Genomic DNA, 19,702 nt, shown 5'->3' with positions numbered 1-19,702 from the left:
GATAAGTTTGAAATAAGATTTTGATATAATAATGGCTTCCATTTATTTTGTTTAATGTGTTAAAATGTATTTTAATTATCAGTCATTAGACATAAATTACTGTTATATTTTTAGAGTTTCTCCTATTAATTTACTATTTTACAGAAGTGAACAAACACACCACACAAAGCGCAGACAGCTGCCACATTTCATAAAAGTGGTTGGATTTATTCAATAAAATGTGGGACTGATTGGGCATCCATAAACTACTGGTTTTTATCAGTGAATGACACACTTGTACTATTTACACTATTCCACCCCAAAATGCGTACTGGTTCTGATTTCCTTTATAAGTACGTGTAAAATATTAAATGTGACAGAGTGACTGCAAAGTGGCAGCTGTAAACTATATGACAGGTGTTGTATGTATACAGATACCTAGAAAGTAAAATATAGTTGAGCTTATTCACTAGGGGAACTCTATCGACCTAATAAACATAAAAATTCATATGCCAAGCATTCTACCCAGGACACCTATTGCAATTTGCTTTATATTATATATATAATAATAATAAAAAAGATGAGCCCAATTATTATATTACCACTCAGAATCTACAGTTGTTAATCCCTAACATAATCCTGGCAGAGACAATGAATTTAGTAGTGGCGTTTTCTCAAAACTGACGTTCTTCCATAAAAAAAATCCAATAACGCAGCCACGATGTATTTGGTTTGTATCAAGCAGAAAGCGGAAGGGGCTCAAACTTACTCAGACAAACAAACTACAGACAGGATCGAAAATTCTGTGACTGGTTTCCCCATGCAACACCACTAAATGGTGCCAGATCACCGAGAATAGACCCAGTCCCAGTTTCTGGCAAAACACGTGTTTTAAAGCCCAGCCAGACAACTTAATTCAGACGGATGCAGTAAAAATTAGACTCTCCGTGATATAGACTCTCTGTGATATGCTTTCATGTACTGAAGACAAAGCCAAGAAATTGGAGAGGATTAATTTTGCTACTCAAATTTGTGAATAAAAACAATGTAATATGTATTCCTGATTAGTTTTGATATGTTAAACTTTCAGTAAAAATGATAGTACGGTACCTGCTCCTCTGTCAACATACCGTGTTCAGAAAAAATACGACTGCTATTGTATTAGAAAAAGATGCATTCTTATTTTGAAGTGTCTCAGTGTTTTTAATAAAAAAATCACATCCAGTGTATTTTTAGAGTCTTCCCAGGGGTACTTGTGGATAGGATTCCTGTTCACTATTGGCCTTACGCCCACTGGTTTTGAGCACTTAGTATAGGCTGAAGCTGCAGAAACATTAATCTGCTGGACTTCATAAGAAGAAAAACAAATATTTCCCTCTAGCTTCTTTTGGAGCCTGTTAAAATGCACAGCACTGCAAATGCCTCTCAGAGGTGGAATCCAAGGCCACACGTTTTGACAACCACGAGCATGTTATAGAGGCAGGGATGCGTCTACCGTGACTCATGGGAATCTATTGCAAACTCAAAAGCTTCAGCGATTAGATAATGGTCCTGAGATTACACAGTTTTAAAGTAATAGTAATTAAAAAAAATCCTTCTAACTGGTCACTTTCCCACTAGTAACAATAGCACTGAAAGGACGATGCGACTCTTGCAGGTGCCAATGATACGGTATCAGTGCCATATTCTTTGCTGTCGTCTATGCAAGAATAAAGCAGTAAGTGTTTATTATTTTTTTTTTTCACATCAGCACATAACAGCGGCCAACCACTTTAACAAAAATATGTTTGCCTCCCTGTTTCCCCCCACCCCCTTCTTATTCATAGCTCATCCAGCTCCTGTAAGGGCATGCATTACTCACTTCATTTTCCTGAGATATCTCTTTTAAAGTAAAAAATAAGAGAAAAGGAAAGGCTAGGGTTGACTCTGTGAGACCCCTGTATTTATTCACACTTATTGTGCATGACTGTAGACTGGTAAATCATATTAGCAGCCTGTCTCCCCATCAAGCTGCTACTTGCTTTCCAGCCCTGGGAAGGTTCAACAAATCAACAGGAGCACGGAAAACAGAACATCAGTCTAATCTAGTGTTTAAGGTGAAGTTTTCAAACCCAATCTAAGAAGATCTTTAGAGCAAGCAACAAGCTGAAGGGCTCAGAAGGTGGTATTGACAATGAAAGAGTGTTGAAATATTGAGAAGCGCAGCACTTGTGCATTTTTAATAACAAGAGGGTCAACAAGGACACAGCTCCCTCAGTGCCAATAGTTGCCACACCAGGGCTATAAACGCTCTCAGTTCATCAGATTTCTTAAACAGTTCATCAGCTTTCTTAAACACCCTAAACCCCCTCAGCGGACCTTTAGTCTTAAATTAACAAACCAAAGCAATGAAAGAGGGTGCAGCTTGAATGGCCAGCATTGATCCCCAACGGGGCTCGGCGAGGCTACAGGCACTGAAAAACTCGCTCCATTGTCGGGAGGAATTGACAAACCTCCTCGCCTAAATAGTCCAGCTGAGGCGGGCTGGAGGCACGCAGCTGTAAAGGGCTCCCCTCGCCCCGCTCCCAGCGCTCACAATGCGCCAGGCATGAGCTCTTTGTCAGGCCCAGACTCTGCAATTTTCTAACAAGGATTAAAGTTGTTTCTCGGCAGGGCCAGTGAAAAGCGATTTAGCAACATACCGTGCTTTCTTCAGGCAAGTTAAAGAGAAGTAGTTAAGGAATTTCATTATGCTGTTGACCAGTGGAAATACAAAACAAATATATTAAATATTCACCATCTTTCTGGGTGCCTGAGCTATAACATTTGCAGAACAGTTCAATTAAATATAACACTTATGGGCTGAAAGCAAGCACTTCAGATTTATTTTTGAAGTTTTATAAAAAGGTGCAGCTGTTTGCCACCTGGAAGGAGGCTCAATACATACTAGCACACAATGCTTTAGTGCTTCTAGGGCTGGTATCCCTAACGCCCGAGACACAAGACCCCGTCGAGTTTCTATATCTTGCCTGCTCTTGATAAATGGGCACTGGCAAAATGCTTTTTCTGCCGGATACAGCAGGGGGAACAGCTTTTTGAGGAACTGCATTTTTATCTTTGGGATGTTTTTACTTCCTCCAGCTCTAATTTTCCTACCAGGAACAATAACAGAAAGCATTCTTCTCACTGAAGAGATTGTACATCAAAGGCAGCATAAGCTAAAATGCATAAGAAATGCTATAAGCATATTCAATATTAAATGCTAAAATACCCAGTTTTTATTAAAAGGCAATGCTATTGTATATTTCAAGATTTTGGTAGGTAGCATTAGCAGTGTGCCAAGGAACTTTTAGAACATTTAAAAAAAATATGTTAAATGCCGAAAGAATAAATAAGTTGTTCCTCAAATGCAAACAGCAAAAGTTAGAAAAAAGTTCCTGATTTAAATTTCATAATTTATTTCCCTCTTTGTGAAAAATGAATAATCATATTGACTTCCTTTGTTGAATGTTAAAGACAATAAGGGAAACAAGTGTTATTTATAGTGTCTGAAAACATCCCAAGGTTTAGAAGTTATAGCTCTTATTTTCAAGCCTAGGTATAGACATCACCCACTTAAATGAGGATTTTTACCTGAGCAGCGACAAGTTCATACACTTTTCTGAAGGCTGGAAAGCCTTGGCAACTCTTAAAAAAACCCCAAACCTGGGGAAGGATTTCTCAACCTGTGGGCCACTGTGATACATCAGAAGGTGTGCACACACAGGAACACCAAAATAAGAAATCAAGTCAGAAGAAGTAATTAACACTCAAAATACCTTTAAACTTTTGCAGAAATGAAAAATATTTAGTTGCAAACTAAAAGCAACAATGAAGCAACTTTGCATGTTTATGCTTTTCCCTCGGGTTTAGGTAGCCTTTTCATTAAGAAAGCTTGAGAAACCTTTGAAGGTTGAGGCAACTGTAGGTAGACAAAACCAGAAAATTTAAGGTATCAACATGTAGAAATTTTGTTTGTACTCTCTTCCCGGCCTATCAGTTCTGATTCCCGACACAGGCAATTTATGAACTGGTTAAAATATCAATTTCTTCTAACAGAGGGAGACCAGAACTTGTTGATGTGTAGTGACGTAGTGCCCTCCCTCCTGTATTTTCACTCCCCAGAAAGGAAAAAATTATCTCCCCAGTGAATTATCTTTTCTAGGCTGCACTGGTCATAGATGTGCACCAGTCTGTGAGGCACTTCCAGTTGCATTTCCAATGAGAACAACTGTGTCAGTGACCAGGAAAATGAAGGAACAGAAGTTGGGGAACCTGAGAGAACAGAAAGCTCTCATGCAAGAGCTTTTCCATCCCACTATCAGCTCACGTAGCTTCATGGTGACAGCCACTGCCCTTCTGCGACGCATTATCCAACCCCACAAGGATGTAGTTTCTCATTATATGTGGCCTCACGGTGCCACAACAAAAAATGCTGAGGTAGATTTGACTCTGAGCCCCCCAGTTTACAGTGCCGTCCCTTGAAAAATATTCTCACCAAAATCCAGAATCTTGCCTTTGTCGGAAGTCCATGCAAAGGTGTGTTTGTTGGTTTTGCGTGTGTGTGTGTGCGCATCTCAACGTTGTTGTTCTGAATCAACAGATAATTTTATGTTATTGAGATGTGCTTCTACAGTAGAGACGTTAAGATTCAGTTGCCAGAAATGGTCAGTTAGCTGGCCTCTGACTGTAGAAATAGAAATTATACCATCTCCAGATACAATAAAGTTTTCAAGTACACTTGTAGCCTGGCTATTCTTCCAGCTACCCTAATGCTTCTGGTTGTCTGGTTTTTGGCAAGAGAGTAATCTTTCTGTTTAGGACATCAAAGAAGTTTGTATTATTTCTCTGAAACATGAAAAATTTATCCACTTTTTGATTCAAAGCACTGCTATCACTGGAGAAAAAATTTAATGTGGCATAAATTTCATAGTAAAATAAATATGGGGGAAACAGCTGACATTATGACTGTGCTGAGAGTTAGAAATTATATCCCCATTCTATGGGCATTGATGGAGCACTATTTCAACTCTGTGTTCATTTCCTGTATATTTACTGTATCAGGACACATTACTTTTATTGTTATTTAAAACATGTAAAATAAATCAATACAAATATTAACACTGAAAGGGTACTTTAATGTACTTCAGCTATCATCCAATAGTAATATATATCCAGGCATCAGTATAGGCAGGCATCAATCAGCCCTGGAAGGCTTGGAGGGCTTAGTTTCACATTTTCTTAAACATTTACAAAGTTCAAGGAGAATACTACTTGTTTTGGGGGTTACCATGACACCACTACATTTATTCCTTTGCAATTTTTTCCCCCTAGGAATTTTCATTTAAGAAAGACTGAAAGAAATGAAGATTAAACTAAGCACAAGTGGAAAATCCATGGAGTTAGCCTTGTTGGAACCATGGGGTTGGCGGGCACTACAAACAAATGAAGCCTTTTCCCTACACCAAAAATCAGACATTTAAAAGTCCTTGATCTGGAAAATGCAAATGATTGATCTCACTAATATTGATCGATTTCAATATTAAATGTTATATGAAAAAACTCTATTTATCTCCGCCTCCCATTTTGCTGCAGTTCCTTCCCACATTTTAATTCAAGGACCTGTCCAAAAGTCCCCCTGTTGCTGTATCACTCATTTCTGCTGGACTGCTCTGTAGCCCTGAGCTCCCTCATGTGCTCCTACTTTGCACAGAGCCCCTGACACACCTCTTCCACCCCACCAGCGTCTTACACTTCTAATGCTTGGCATCACTTATCAAGGCATCTTCCTGGAAACATCTCAGGCTTCCAACCCGCTTCCATGTTTTGCTTCCTCCTCTAGGCCTGAAATCCTAAGCCAAGTTTTGAACTTTTGCTTGGGAATGCACAAAATTACACAACCTAACACACAAAGTTCACAGACTAAATTACAGCTCATGTACCAGGAAAGGAGAAGCAAGGAAGAAACCACATACTACTGTCTGCTTCCACACGCATACTTCTTGTCATAAAGAGATCAGGACCACGGTTTCTTTAGGTTGATCATTTCAAATACAAAGTGCCTAGTTACAAACCACCTTCCCCTCCCCCCCCCCCCCCCCCCCCGTCTTTTTTTTTTGGTGATTGTAGCAGATTTATTAACTTGCCTCTTGCACCCTTACTTGGCCAAGGAAGAAAGGTTTTCTTCCTTCCAGTGGGACTCTTTGGTTTCCCTCTGCCTTTTTTGTGCCATTACTCCAATGAACCTCTCAGGGAGCTCAAAAAACATTTTGTTTTTCTTAAGAACGACCAATTGATGAAACAAACGCTTCAGTTTCTAGTCAGACTCTTCCCTGTTTGAATGAAGGATTCCCACTGTCACTCCAAAAGCAACTAGCAGAAAAGGGAAAGGAGCTCAACAGAAAGAGGAACCCAAACCTTGCCAGAAAGACCCTGTTCAGCAGGACTTATGACAACAAACAAGTGAACAGTTGCCGGATGAGGTATTTTGGTAATACAGGAAATAAATTAGGCAGGCTAGTTTTCAGAAATGAGTAATGAGAAGAAAATAGAGAATGGGCCTTATTTAAAAGCATATTAAGCATCTCTGAAACTTCTAGGCAAAAAGGATATTGTTCTGAAATAGCAAAGAACATCTAATATATGAAAAGCTTATCTTTTAGGAGGAAAGTAAATTTTTCATATTTTAGGCTTATAATTAGCAGCTGGCTAGTTGCTATTGAACTGCTGCCAATTCACAAATCAATATACATCTTTAATACAAAATATACAGTACTCCTCTCTCCCTGCATTATATATTGGTTGCTAAACAGCAATTTACAATATTTATGCTACTTTATAATGCTTGTGACCTTTGTTTTTTTCTGGCTTCTTCACATATGGTAGATGCACTGGGAAAATGGAATTTTGCAAAATTAGACATGCATAACTTCCTTCTGTATCTGGACATATGTAATGTTGCTGTTTTGATTTTAAACACTAGGTACTAAAATAATGCTCACGACCACGAGAGATTAACAGCACAAACAGTTTCTGTACTTCACTGTGCACACGAAGTGCATCTGTGAACAGTACTTCCACAGGTTACTCTGGTGCTAAAACTCTCTGGAGGAAACACACTGTCTGTCTTGCTACACTGTGTGCTGTGTTGCGGTTTGAGTATATCTGCAAACATCCTCCAAGGCACAGAATGGGGAACATCACTTGAGTGACCTTGAAATGAGAGCCAGCTTGGACCCTCAAAATAAACAAATGAACATAATGCAAAATGACCAAGCTGCTACTCACTGTAAGACTGGCCTCTTGATATCTTGGACTAGATGATCCCTGAGGTCCCTGTGATTCTGTGATTCTGTCAGGCTCTAGTCTTACAAACCTTAGGAATGCGCTTAGCTGCTCAAATGCTAGGCAGTCTTCCTAAGCGCGTGCGTAACATTAGTAAGGTTAAAGGTCCAGGTTCACTCTGCCTGTAAGACATGTAACTGAGACACCTATGCCTGCTTTTGCCCAGTCATCTGGGCTCCCTGGGGACTCCCTGGAGTGAGGTGTCAGCAAAGGGTGACTCAGGCAGGTGGCAGAGTCCTCCTGTGAGCTGCAGCTCTCCCTTAAGATGACTATACTATTAATATCTCTACCTTGTATCAAAAGCGAGGTGGACCAAAGCTGGGCCAAAGTCTGTGCTGTAGCTTTTAGGTACTGACTCATGTTAGTAGCTCGTACCCTGAAGTCTTCTACTTAGATTGCCTGCTCCATGTGGAACGAGGTCAAGCACTTATTTTAATTAGAGTATTTAAAACATTTTGGGTTCCTCTGGGTGAATATTTACAGGCAGCTCATTTCTTTCCACCTCAGCAATCTTGACTTATCATCCGTTTACTCTGTATGTTATTGTAGTGGTATATGATGGGTTGGATGCAGCTGTGAAGTTCTTAGGGAGTTGCACAGCGGTGTAGCCACTCCCCTCCTACGCAGCATCGATGGGGCACCACACTGAGCAGTGCTAATGTGGAGCAGAGGTCCAGCCTCCTGCCTCCCTCTTGCTTCTCTCCTCCCCTCATCTCTTTGGAGAAAGTGTCCCTGGATTGGACAGATGCCTGGTTTGCTCCTTTCCATCTCTGACCCTAGTGCCCCCGTGCACTCTTTCAGCTATGCAGATTTTACAGCTGCGTTGCTTTTTTCTTCTGGAGCTGATTCTTCTATTCATTATTTGCCCTGTCTTTCTTGCACGTTTTAAATGCTTTTAGTACAGTGTAAGTACAAAGGATAGTCAATGCTGTGTAAATTACGAAAACATACAATGAAACACTTGAAAACTATTTAAAGGAAATCATCTCTATACAGGTCAACACTTCTGTACATTTAAATCACCACTAAAGCTTCAGTTTCCCATGATCAAACAGGTTAAGAAGCTCTTTCCACTGATGAATCACTGACTTTGGCAGAGCAATCTGCAGCATCCTCACCTGGTACTATTTACAACATAGCAATCTCTATCTGTTACTCCACACTCGTTATAGTAAAACTAGTTTATTCTTACACTTTCTGGCACTATTTTTGTTGCAATATGATCAACAATGTGGTTTTGTGTCTATTTGTGAACACTTACGCAGAGTTTTGCTTGATTTTCCTTTTTAAGCTAAGCTTGACCCAAATGAAATAGAAGTATCAAGCCTGCAAGTAAGGTTTGAGAAACCACAAGGTTCTCCTGCTGTTTATATGTGTGTGAATTACAGTACATCAGGAAATCAATATTCCCTAGATGGTGCTTGTGCCTGGCACTTCATGGTGAACAAACATTAGATAAGACAATATAAATGGTACAATCCTTATTGATTTCTCTTGACCGCGTAGAATGTGAAAGCTGCAGCCACAGTTAACACTTACTGACAGACTCATCTAAAGTTTCAGTGCTATTTTATATTTTTATAGTTGTCCAAGCTCAATTGATTCCATTAAGTTGCTAGACACATTTCAAGCCATCTAGATAAAAAAAAAAATGCAGTGCCTGGAATGAGATGCTGCTACTTTGTGCCTAGCAGGATAAAAAGGTTAAAGGACTAAATTGTGCCTGGATGTTGGAAGGAGTTCTCTTTTATTTGATAGAATTTGTTATTGTTTTTAGTGATGGATAGATGCATTTGACTAAGTTAAATAAATGAATGAACAGTATAGACCAGAAATGTCTACAGGGAAACTGTACTGGAAGCTCCCAATGTTACAGCCCCTCCCCAAACAAACAAGCAAAAAAACCTTGCAGTTCCACCCGACTGATACAATTCCCTCAGAAAAAAAAAATCAGATTGGCTTTAAAATCTTGAGTTTGGGATTTCTTTCCATTGGTTTTCCTTTTTTGACTCATGATGCACATTTTAAATAGTCTTTTTATAGCAATTTATATATTGTTCTTTTTTTCAAGAAAGTGAACTTCTCACTCACAAGTCTGGGAAATTAGGGGGTAGGGCAGCTTAAGGAATTCTGAATATCAGGATATGACATTTAGTCCCCCCAAAATAATTCTCTATTTCCCTTTTACACCCAAAGAGCTCTTCTAGCAAGATATCAGAATATCTATTTCATAGTTTCTTACTCCCCTGCTGGGAAGATTTAAATAATATGATTAAATTAGTGTGAAAAAGGTGGCAGACATCCATTCTGTGAATACTAAATGCAGACTGGACTATGGGAATAATGTCTTGAGAAAACCCTTTTAATTTGGTTTTGGGCTGTTTGATTCCCAACAAGACGGAAATTCAGAAATTCAAAATTGCCTGAAAAATGAAGAAGTGGGGAAATGTATCCTATCAAAAACAGCCATTGTGATATGGTTTCCTCCAGAGAAAACACTTTAAGCCACAGTGTAGGACAGCTTACAAAGTGCTGAATATTCTGATCCCGACGTAGTGAACTCTGAAGCACATGCTTTGCTTTAAGTGTGTTCTCGTCCTATTGATTTCAACAGTACTGAGCTTTGCTGGATTGATAGCGGCATAATCAGCACCCTCCAAGAGTGGGCACTCCTCTCCTCTTTTAGCATATTCCAGAAAAAAAAATAAAAGAAAACTTATATCCATATGAAATCAGATGGAGGTTACTTTTTTCAGCTTTCAAATGAACTGTTGTTTTTTTAATAGAGATTTCTATCTCAAAAATGAGGTGAATCTACTTGAAAACATCAGGAATAATTTAGTGAACTTCGAAAAGACTTTGAACAGTAAATTTGCAAGATGTTGCTTCCATCTTGCAGAATAGTTTCATGTATTTGAGCATGTTAATATAATTCACTTTTTCAGTCCAAATTTGGTGATGCTGCCTATGGTTTTCTGTAAAATTCTTTCTTTTACCAAAAAAGACATGACAAACTGTTTTAAAATGACAGGAACGTCTTTAGATCCAGAGAAAGCTGAGAGTGGTTCTCATATCAAGAGCTTTCTATTTTCCCTATAAAATATTAGACATAATTAAAGGTGAGTTAAGACTTTGGTGAAAATCTAAAGAGCATCGGCAAATCTGAGCACTGCTCAGCTTTTCAATTGCTTTTCTACTTCTCAGTTCTTTTAAATGGTTTTCTATGGCAGGAACATTTTTCTTAATTAGTCACAGCTAATTAGTGTTCTGGCATAGACAAGTAATCAGAAATGTCAGAGCTGCAAGGCTACATCTCCCTAATCCTTTGATAATAATTTAGCCTCCTGGGAGGGCCTCAAGCTGCGGTAAGTAGTGGCTGACAATAAGGCAAAATTAGGTGGGCAGCAGACCATTAGGATAGAAAAATAAAAAGCACTACCAAATCCTGCTGAGCACCATCAGGCAACTAACTACACTGCCAGATGAGGTGCCTGTTTAAGCCTGTGTTGTTAATTAGCTGATTCTACCAGACCTGCCACATATGTCCAGGTGCATCATGCAAAGATGTGTACTTCTGGGTTTGCGCCAAAGGACAATTTTGCGCTGTGATCAAATTTCAAGAATCTGAGAAAGAAGCCCACATATTTCTTGAAGATTATTCTGAGTTATCAAAGAAATAAGAAGATCAACAAGCTACAATCCATTTTTGTTGAGTCTCTCTCAAGTAATTAGGCACGGTCCTCTCATGTTTCTCAGAGGTTAATACAAACACAGCTTTTGATTCAAATGTGGCCTTTAACCAGTTCTACCTAGTCTCAACTTGCTGAAGTCGCCTTGGCATATAATCTAGATCAAAAAGTAGACCTTTTGTCAAATCACACACTTGCAAGTAATTACATAACAATGAAAGTGAAGATTACTTGTTGAAATTAACGTGACAGGAAGCAATTTGAGAATGAGGAAAAAAATCACAATTGAAGTTTTATAGGAAGACATTGTTGAATACTAAATACTACAGTAATGGTGCTTTTGAGGTAGACGTGGACAGCACAAGGAGCTGGTATTACAGAACACTCATTTAAAATGTGTGTTCCTCTTAGCTGTGTAACACCAGCTGAAGATTAACTCACTTGCCAGGGAGAAGCATTTGCACATTTTTAACACATTTTTTGTAAAAGGTCAGAAACTTATAAAAATGATGCAACTGAAAAAAGTGTTCGCTAAAAACATACTTGCAGATATGATGGCAAACAGAAATGAATCAGCTGAGTACTTCATATCTCCATTTAGGCATAGAATGAAGTACATGACATAGTAATCTTTGGAGAATAATTACTACCTCAAATATCCTCAAGTACATCATTGAACTTAAATTGTCCATCCCTGCCCCTAATGGAAAAAGAAAATAATGGTTGTGATATGGGAACAATACTAGCATTTAATTCACGTTCCAGACAAAATACAAGCATTTTTTTGACACAAAAAGAGTATCACAATACATCTGAAATTTTGAAATAGAAAAGCTAAAAGCAGCTACGTAAATCTGGAGTGCTTAAGAATTTATACGACTCATAAAGACGTTCAGTCTTTCTGCACTCCAAAGAAGGTTGTACGAGTTCCCTGCCATTAACGTCTCTTACACTGCTTATTGAATCGTACCCTGCACAAGGCACATTCACCTCCATGAACAGTCCCTGTGAAGTCAACAGGACTACTCAGCCACAGCACACCAGTTTAACACCCATTAAGAGATGGACGATCAGGGCCAAAGTCAACATCTGCTAACAGGTACCATCTTGTACAAGATAACGAAGGGACCTCTTTGCCAATGCCGACCTTTCCAGGGTGCGCACTCTGACTACTCTATGTGTTTACAGTACACTTGTGCACAGGTTTCCCAGAAATTAGAACCTAAAAAATTCAGAAAACCTTCAGGTTGTATCAATGGTAAAACACTGATGCATTAGAACTGTTCTCTTAAACCATTCTTTATTTCTCAAAGCAGCAAACAATTATTTGCATATGTAGCCTTAATAAAATTGGAATCATACATCTGTTTATAAGTTTTTCAAAACAGATCCAACACAAATATAACCTGTACGATAAAGCTCTTAATGTCAAATAAACCAAGAAGGGTTTTGAAGGGAAAATGTTTGAAATGAAATTTTTCTGTATTCAGACAAGAACGTCCATGATTCATGTGCAATTAACAGGTACAAGAAAGTGAGAATCTACCCAAGTGGCACTTAGGAACTTTACGTTACTACAGAAGGTAAGTATTGCATTGATGTTTTATGCAAAACAACTTCTCTGTTTAAATCTGGGGTTTGTTAACAAAATCCAATTTTGTTTTAAAGGAAGCAGTTTTTAAATTGTAAGTCTAATTTAATTTAAAATGCTTAGGAGTAGGAAGAATTACTAGTCCCATCTTAAAAATTCAGGTAGAAACATGATTCTAAGTCTAGTCAGTGATGATAACCTGGCATGTTTATGGATACAGCATGGCTTTTGTTGTGGTTAACGGTAAAACTCCCACTGATTTTTGTAGTGTAGAACCAGACCGCATGGGAATGTCATAGTTGGATATTTTTTATGTCTGTTAATTTCGTGATCAGATACAGAGCACTGTTCTTTGATAGGCTGCACAAATGTTCTTATATCATCTTTCCAGCAGATTATCTCTATAAATAAGAGCGGCCTTAATAATAATTAGTAAGATTTTAGATTTATTCTAGGTTTGTGTAATTCCATTTAAATAGTTAATTTTCCAATTTGCCAACTGCTACTTTTACAGCTTTTTCTGAAAATAAGTATTTTTCAAACACTGGTTTTAAAAAAAAGAAGAAATTAAAGAGTAACTTTGTTTCCAAAACATTTCACTAAACATTTTAAAAAATGAGTTCTTGGTTTAAGCGGTTAAACTTCAAAGAAGTTTCAGTGGGTGATGCTTTTAATCATAATTAAAAACCGTAATCATTAAACAAACTCTGTAGTGCCTGTTTTCATGATTTAGTTGTAATACATTGAATCTACCCGAGTCACTGCAGCATTCATGGTAGAAAAGTTTGCTTTATTAGAGAAACTTGTCCCAATGTAACTTCATCGTTTTGGTTTACTTCAGTGGAGTATGGGATAGGAAGGATTTACATGGACCACTCATTCAATTAAGCCTACAGAAATCATGAACATGGAGCAGACGTTTAGCCCAGAGCTACCGCAGACCATCTGCATGTACAACACGTCACAAAACCTTTATAATGCTCTTTAAGATCTGTGGTGTTAAAAACAAACAAACGAACAAACAAGCAAAACCCAAAACTAAGCTGCTACAGCATGAGAGTAGGAGATAAATGTCCTGAGTTCCTGTGACAGGAAGGAATTCGATAGATAAAATTCCCAGCTGATCTTAAGAAGACCATGTCCTGCACCACAAAGGAAGACAAAAAGTCCTAAGTTTCTCTAACAAACTGCTCAAGCAAAAAACTCTGTGACTCCAAATCTGGTAGTTGAGTTTCAGAACAAGACAATGGCACACTGACCTTGTAGATACCAGTGCTACCAGGAGCACCAAGCCATACTGTTCTGCGTGCTGTCTATACCCCTTGTAGAGTAGGTGAAGAATGAAATGCACCCTGAAGCCAAGTTATTCAGAGAAAAAGAAGGGAAAAAAACCCCACTGTGGTTCTGCTGCATGATCAGCAGAGGTACTCAAGCACAGCATGATTTAAATGGTTCAAAAATGGTGCAGAAAAAACTAGCAGCCCAGTCTTCTTTCAAAGTCCTCTGGAGATTTGAGCCTCTCTCATACGTAAGGATTCATATCTCAAGCTTAAATGCCATTCCTCTGATTTGTCACATTTTCTGTAGCATGGTAGTGCTCTTCCAGGCTTAGCAAGCGCCACCATATAATAATGCACATTTTTTGTCTTCTCCCTTGTTTGAGACTTCTCAGATAGAAAATTATCCAGTCTCTAGCTTCAATGCATTTGTGACCCACTGGCAGACATTTCTGCCTGTATCAATACTATTCTTCAATTTAAATGATCTTCTTTGATCTGTACATTACTTTGTATGATAGACATCCTGCTCTCCCAGTCACTGTAATAGCTGTCAGTACACAGCAGCCCTGAATCAAGTCAATGAAACCTGTGCATAAATAGTTTGTAAGTACACATTTTTTGGATTAAAATAGTGTCTGAGGTCTGTTCTTGTCTATATTTATAACTATCACTTCTAGCATACAGAAGAATTTTGTGTTTTTTGTCATTCTGGATGAGGTGTCTCCCTGCCTGAAACACAGACACGCACTTTTCCTATTTTGCTTGGCTGATGATTTCTTAGCTGATAGAAGTATGATGTATTTTAAGAGGAAATCAACAGTGATCTACAACTGTAGCCAGTTGGATGGCTTGAAGTATATCTGCACAAAAACTTGTACATATTCTATTCTTTCTGCTGAAATATAACTGGATAGAATTGAATTGATAAACTGTACGTAGGTTTTGTTATATCACTAATTTAAAAAGCCCTCCAAAAATCATGGGCAAAATCTTGCTCAGTCATACTGTTCTAAATCTGAATTAACGTCTCGAAAGGTGAGTTAACAGAGTGAGATGTCTTTGTTTTAAATTTCTGCAAGCTATAAGCTTACATATTTACTAGTGCACTTATCTGATTCTGACCAATTGGTTATATCTCCTAGTGTGATGTTGTGTAGAAATGTGATACCACCATATATGAAGAAAAATAAAGATACAAGTAGATATCTGATACACAGAACATTTATAATGTACATCTTTTTTCTTTCCTTACAGCTACAAGCATTGGCCATGACAGCATACAATGCACACTACTGACTAGGAGTGGACAAGAGTGGTTTTGCGTCTCAAAGGCAAGTGCTGTGTCATGGCTTGCATCCGTACGTACAAGGAGATGTTTTCTTGTGCTGAAAAGCTTGACTGCTGAAACCAGACTTGGAAGAGGTCCTCAACCCATGCTAACCCAATTGTACTGAGGGTCTGTCCTTGGGTTAGTGCTAGTTGGCCTAACCCAAAATCACACCATGAACCATGCTGATGACTTACCGGTATGGATGATCACCTGCTAATTTTCAGGCCCGAGCCCAGGCCCTGGCCAGTCTACTGCTATGGACATAGCCTAAGGCTTGGTCCAATCCCACTACATCAATGAAGTCAATGTGGTCTCTCTAGTGAGACTTAGACTTGGCCTTAGGCACGTAATTTTATTAACATTCAGAAAATTACAACATAAGCAGAAATAACCCCAAAGAAAAACAAAAAATAGAATCTTGAAAATGAAACATATGCTTGCAGATTCAGTGCAAAAGCAAACTGAAGCAGAAGTTGCTAATATGGTTTTAGTACTTTGTGAAGGTGCCAGCTGGATGGATGATAATTTTTCTACCCCTGCAGGGCATCAAAGCTTTTATAAAATCATTCTTTTCACACATATTAGCACTTAGCTTATTAAAACAGATGATACTTTTTTTTTTGTAAAGCTGCCTCGGAGTGTCTGGAAATATAAAATCAGAGAGATAAGCCTCATTTTGACCACCCAGTCTAACAAACAACAAACACTGACATGACATACCATGGCTGAGAGTCTATGTTATGGGACCTTCTGTGACTGCCACAAGTGTAGTGTCACAGTAAAGGCTGTGAATTGCTGTTATGAAAACATTTGCTGTAACTTGCATAATTAAATGAAACTGCCAGCTAAGCTTCCTAAAATACTTAGGAGATGACACACAAATAAATACACTTCAAAGTCTGTATTGTGTTCCAGAATTTGTTTTGTAATAAATTGCATTGCACACTGCCAGGGATGACTTCTTTCCCTGTTCAAATCCTTGCATAATTATAAGTGACTGACATCAGTGTCATGTAAATTGATCCAAGTTTATAATAAAATAACTTTTATTTTAGACATAGTTTACATGCGTAGTGCTTTGAATTTATACAGAAGGTACAGTTTCAGCTGCCTACAGCTTCTCCTTCAGACAACTCAGAAAGGGACATACTAGACATAAATTAGTGGTCAGAACTTGAATGAGCAGAAATATGCCCGAGAGTGTTGCCAATGGCCTTATAGGAGACCTTGTATAAGGAAAATTTTGGTAGAGTAGGCGATCATTTCTAACAAAAAGAGGAAGAATCAGGGCAAAGGAATGAGTGGAGGAGGCTGCGGAAGCCAGTATCGAAGTTGAGGGAAATTATTGCGAAGATACAGGCTGGCCTTGAGGATGAAGAGGAGGATTACTCTGAACTTGCAGAAGTGGGATTAGAATTTTGAAAACGAGTTTGCCAATTCAATAAATGTTTGGTCAACTTTAAGAAATTGTGTCTTAAACTAAAAATCCATAAAACAAAATTCTAAAAGTCATTCCATGAAAGTACCAGTAGATATACCTGGCATACCTGGCCTCTTTCTGTATACGAGCAGACAGCAAAATAATGCGTTCCTGTGCCCCCTGCTCTAGGAGTCCCTGCTCAAGCAGGGAGGTTGGACCAGATGATCTCCAGAGGTCCCTTCCAACCCCTACCATTCTGTGATTCTGTGATTTAGGGAAATTAGGTCTGCAATGGAGTCCACAAACCACACCAATCCAGTTCTCTCCATTAACACATTCAAAATCAAAAGATGGAATAAAATTGGACTACTCACAGTGGAAAAATGACTATTTCAAATAACAATCTACCAATTTTATTTATGCCTTCTAGCACTTAAAAATTTCATGCAGAAATGTGTAAAGAAAGGCCACCCTTGGCATCTGAAGATGGTAAATAAAAAGCAAAAGAAAAAATGATCAACAGGGAAGAACATCTGAACGGCTTGTTGAGTATCAGCAAAATGTGACTTATCCCATCTGATGCAGTAGTGATACCAGCTAGCTTTGAAAGGGTAGTTACTTACATCGAATAACTTCTCTATGTACATTTCCTCATTGACCTTTTCTCGAAGTATATCCTGATTTTGTCGAACAAACATAATGTAGGTATCCGCTAGATCCATCCCTGGTTTCTGTGGAGACATAAAGGGGAAGAAGTAGTGGGAAGGGAAAGAGAGAGACCCCTCAACAACTAGACTTATAAGAAGTTATACCTAAACATGAAGGAAACTGAGATTACGTTACAATGTTCAGACATGTATAAAATGCATTTACTAAACCTGCTGTGAATTCTGGGTTAGTTACCAACTTTAGGAGGGTTCACTATTAATAAAGTACTCAGTGTTGTAATTCATGGGTGCTTCGAATCATAAATGTTCACTGTCATATGTAATTGAATGAAGCCTTGGCTCTGGTAATGCCAGTTGCAAACTTGGACATCTTCCCCTTTTTTGTCAGTGAGGCTGTCATAGCTACTCCTCCCTCACGGTATCCTGCTATCACATTCAGAAAATGGTTAAAAGAAAAGTGTTCTGTTCCTTTTGCATTGCCTCAGTTTTGCTTCCAATGTACAGCTGCATTTTTATTTGAGGTTAACTTCTACTAATTCTGATTCAAACTAAGTTCAAGCATTTCCCTGAGAGCAATGGCATAAAAAGGTTGGTATGAAAGTAGACCTGTACCCCTATTTTTCTGAAACTGTAGTGCTGGCACAGTCAGCTCAGAGGATGAATAGGAGACGAATGAGGGCTAAAATGTTTCCCTTGCACCGACCTATGCTCTGTATGAACAGCAGAGAAGGCAGAATTTTCATACCACACTCCCAAACATGGGACAGGGTAGGATATGTCGTGTGTATGTGATACTGTCAGATCAGCCAGAGCGGTTGCTGAAACTGCTCTCTCCTGCCCAGCTGGGACTTCTGGACCTCTGTAGCCACAAAATGTTGTTCCACACTAAAGCCTGCAACATCCCCTTTCCTGGCAGCATATGCAGAGCTGGTCAGGAGTTCACCTTTCTCTAACCATGAACGAACATAAGCACTTTGGAAAGTCTTCTGTAAATGCCCTCTATGTGAGCAAGTTTGTAAAAGTATCACTTGCTCCCAAATAATAGTTTTTAAAGTTTGTGACATGCCAAAGAAGCTAAGTTTTATGATACTGTACAGTAAGCCTTAGCACAAAGCTATTTATAAAGCATTCAGATGTGTCTAAGACTGACTCTGTACAGAATAATTAACAGCTCTAGGGAAGGAGGACAAAAGCAGTTATACCCTGTCCCTGGATTCCCAGGCATAAGTCATCTCTATTTTTCAGAAACTGTTATTGTCAGAAAACAGCATACATACAAAGCTGTATGTGCAGAATATTTAGCATATTTTAAGCCCTGTATGCATAAACACATAGTTAAAATATTTACATATAATTTTATAGTAAGGCTTCCTTCCTAGTCTACAAGTGGATAACTTTTAATTTTTCTCATTCTTTGTTATCTTGTATGTAATATATTGTAATGTATATAATCAGGTCTGAGCACAAGAGGGAAAGAAAGGTGCAACATGCTCAAACTAATACCTGTCCAGAAATTGCCATTACAATAATAGGATGAGAGCATTCTCCCCTCAAAACTGCAGTGAATGAAACCTCCTGGATCACAAGCCTCACCTCTTTTTTCCTGGTTCTGCCACAGACACGTTTAGGAATATGATTCAAAATAAGAAGATTTTCTTTTTCATTTATACATGTGCATCAATGGCAGTTTCATTGCTTAAAAGTAAGAGTTAAATGTGGAATGATGGTCCAGTTTAACAGTCCTACCATCTCCAAAACCCACAGTGAAAAACTGAAACGTCTCCTGCACATTTAGATTGGTCATTGCAGGGGCAATGAAAACTCATTTAAAAAACCTAGCACATACATACATGCCTATCCATAACTCTTAAGAGGAAAGCGGGGCCATTTATATTTACATCTGAGGTACACACCTTGATCCTAAACATAGAAACAAAAAAGAAAGATTACAATAGATAAAATGGTTTTCTGTTGGAAAACCTGTTTCACAGAAACCAATAGATTTCATTCATAAAAATGCCTTCTTTATTAAAACATGACAGAAATGTTTTTAAATTAAACTAAATCATAAAGTGATTTAAGAGATTTAAAACAGAAAGCTGAACATATTCCCTTAGTATACTCATTTGTGATGGTAGAAAAGAATACAGCCAGCACTGAAACCTTGTGTACTTTCTGAAATTTGATAGGTAATTTATAGGAGTTGGACTAGTTTTAACTTGGAGACATAATGGAAAATATTTCAAAATCTCAGGGCGGTGGGTAAAGAAGATAATCTAACAAATGAAAGGCCGATTATAGCTCTTGGAGATTATATCTTAAATGTAAAAATGAATCTTCCATTGAATGCTAAAACCAAATGGTTCTCTGAATCATGCAATTC

General features: G+C 38.3%; 1 protein-coding gene across 8 annotated transcripts in view; it reads right to left on the bottom strand.

Moving 5' to 3' along the window:
* The window catches only part of CADPS2 (calcium dependent secretion activator 2), a 318,752-nt gene that overhangs the window by 5,773 nt on the left and 293,277 nt on the right, over positions 1–19,702 (bottom strand). For all 8 annotated transcript variants that reach the window (XM_064446439.1, XM_064446493.1, XM_064446432.1 and 5 more), the window contains one exon: positions 17,275–17,382. In XM_064446439.1, the coding sequence (XP_064302509.1) occupies positions 17,275–17,382 (108 nt within the window). The remainder of the gene's footprint in view (positions 1–17,274; positions 17,383–19,702) is intronic.

Source organism: Phalacrocorax carbo, chromosome 1, assembly GCF_963921805.1.
Source record: "Phalacrocorax carbo chromosome 1, bPhaCar2.1, whole genome shotgun sequence".
Lineage (NCBI taxonomy): Eukaryota > Metazoa > Chordata > Aves > Suliformes > Phalacrocoracidae > Phalacrocorax > Phalacrocorax carbo.
This window is presented reverse-complemented; position numbering and strand designations above follow the sequence as displayed.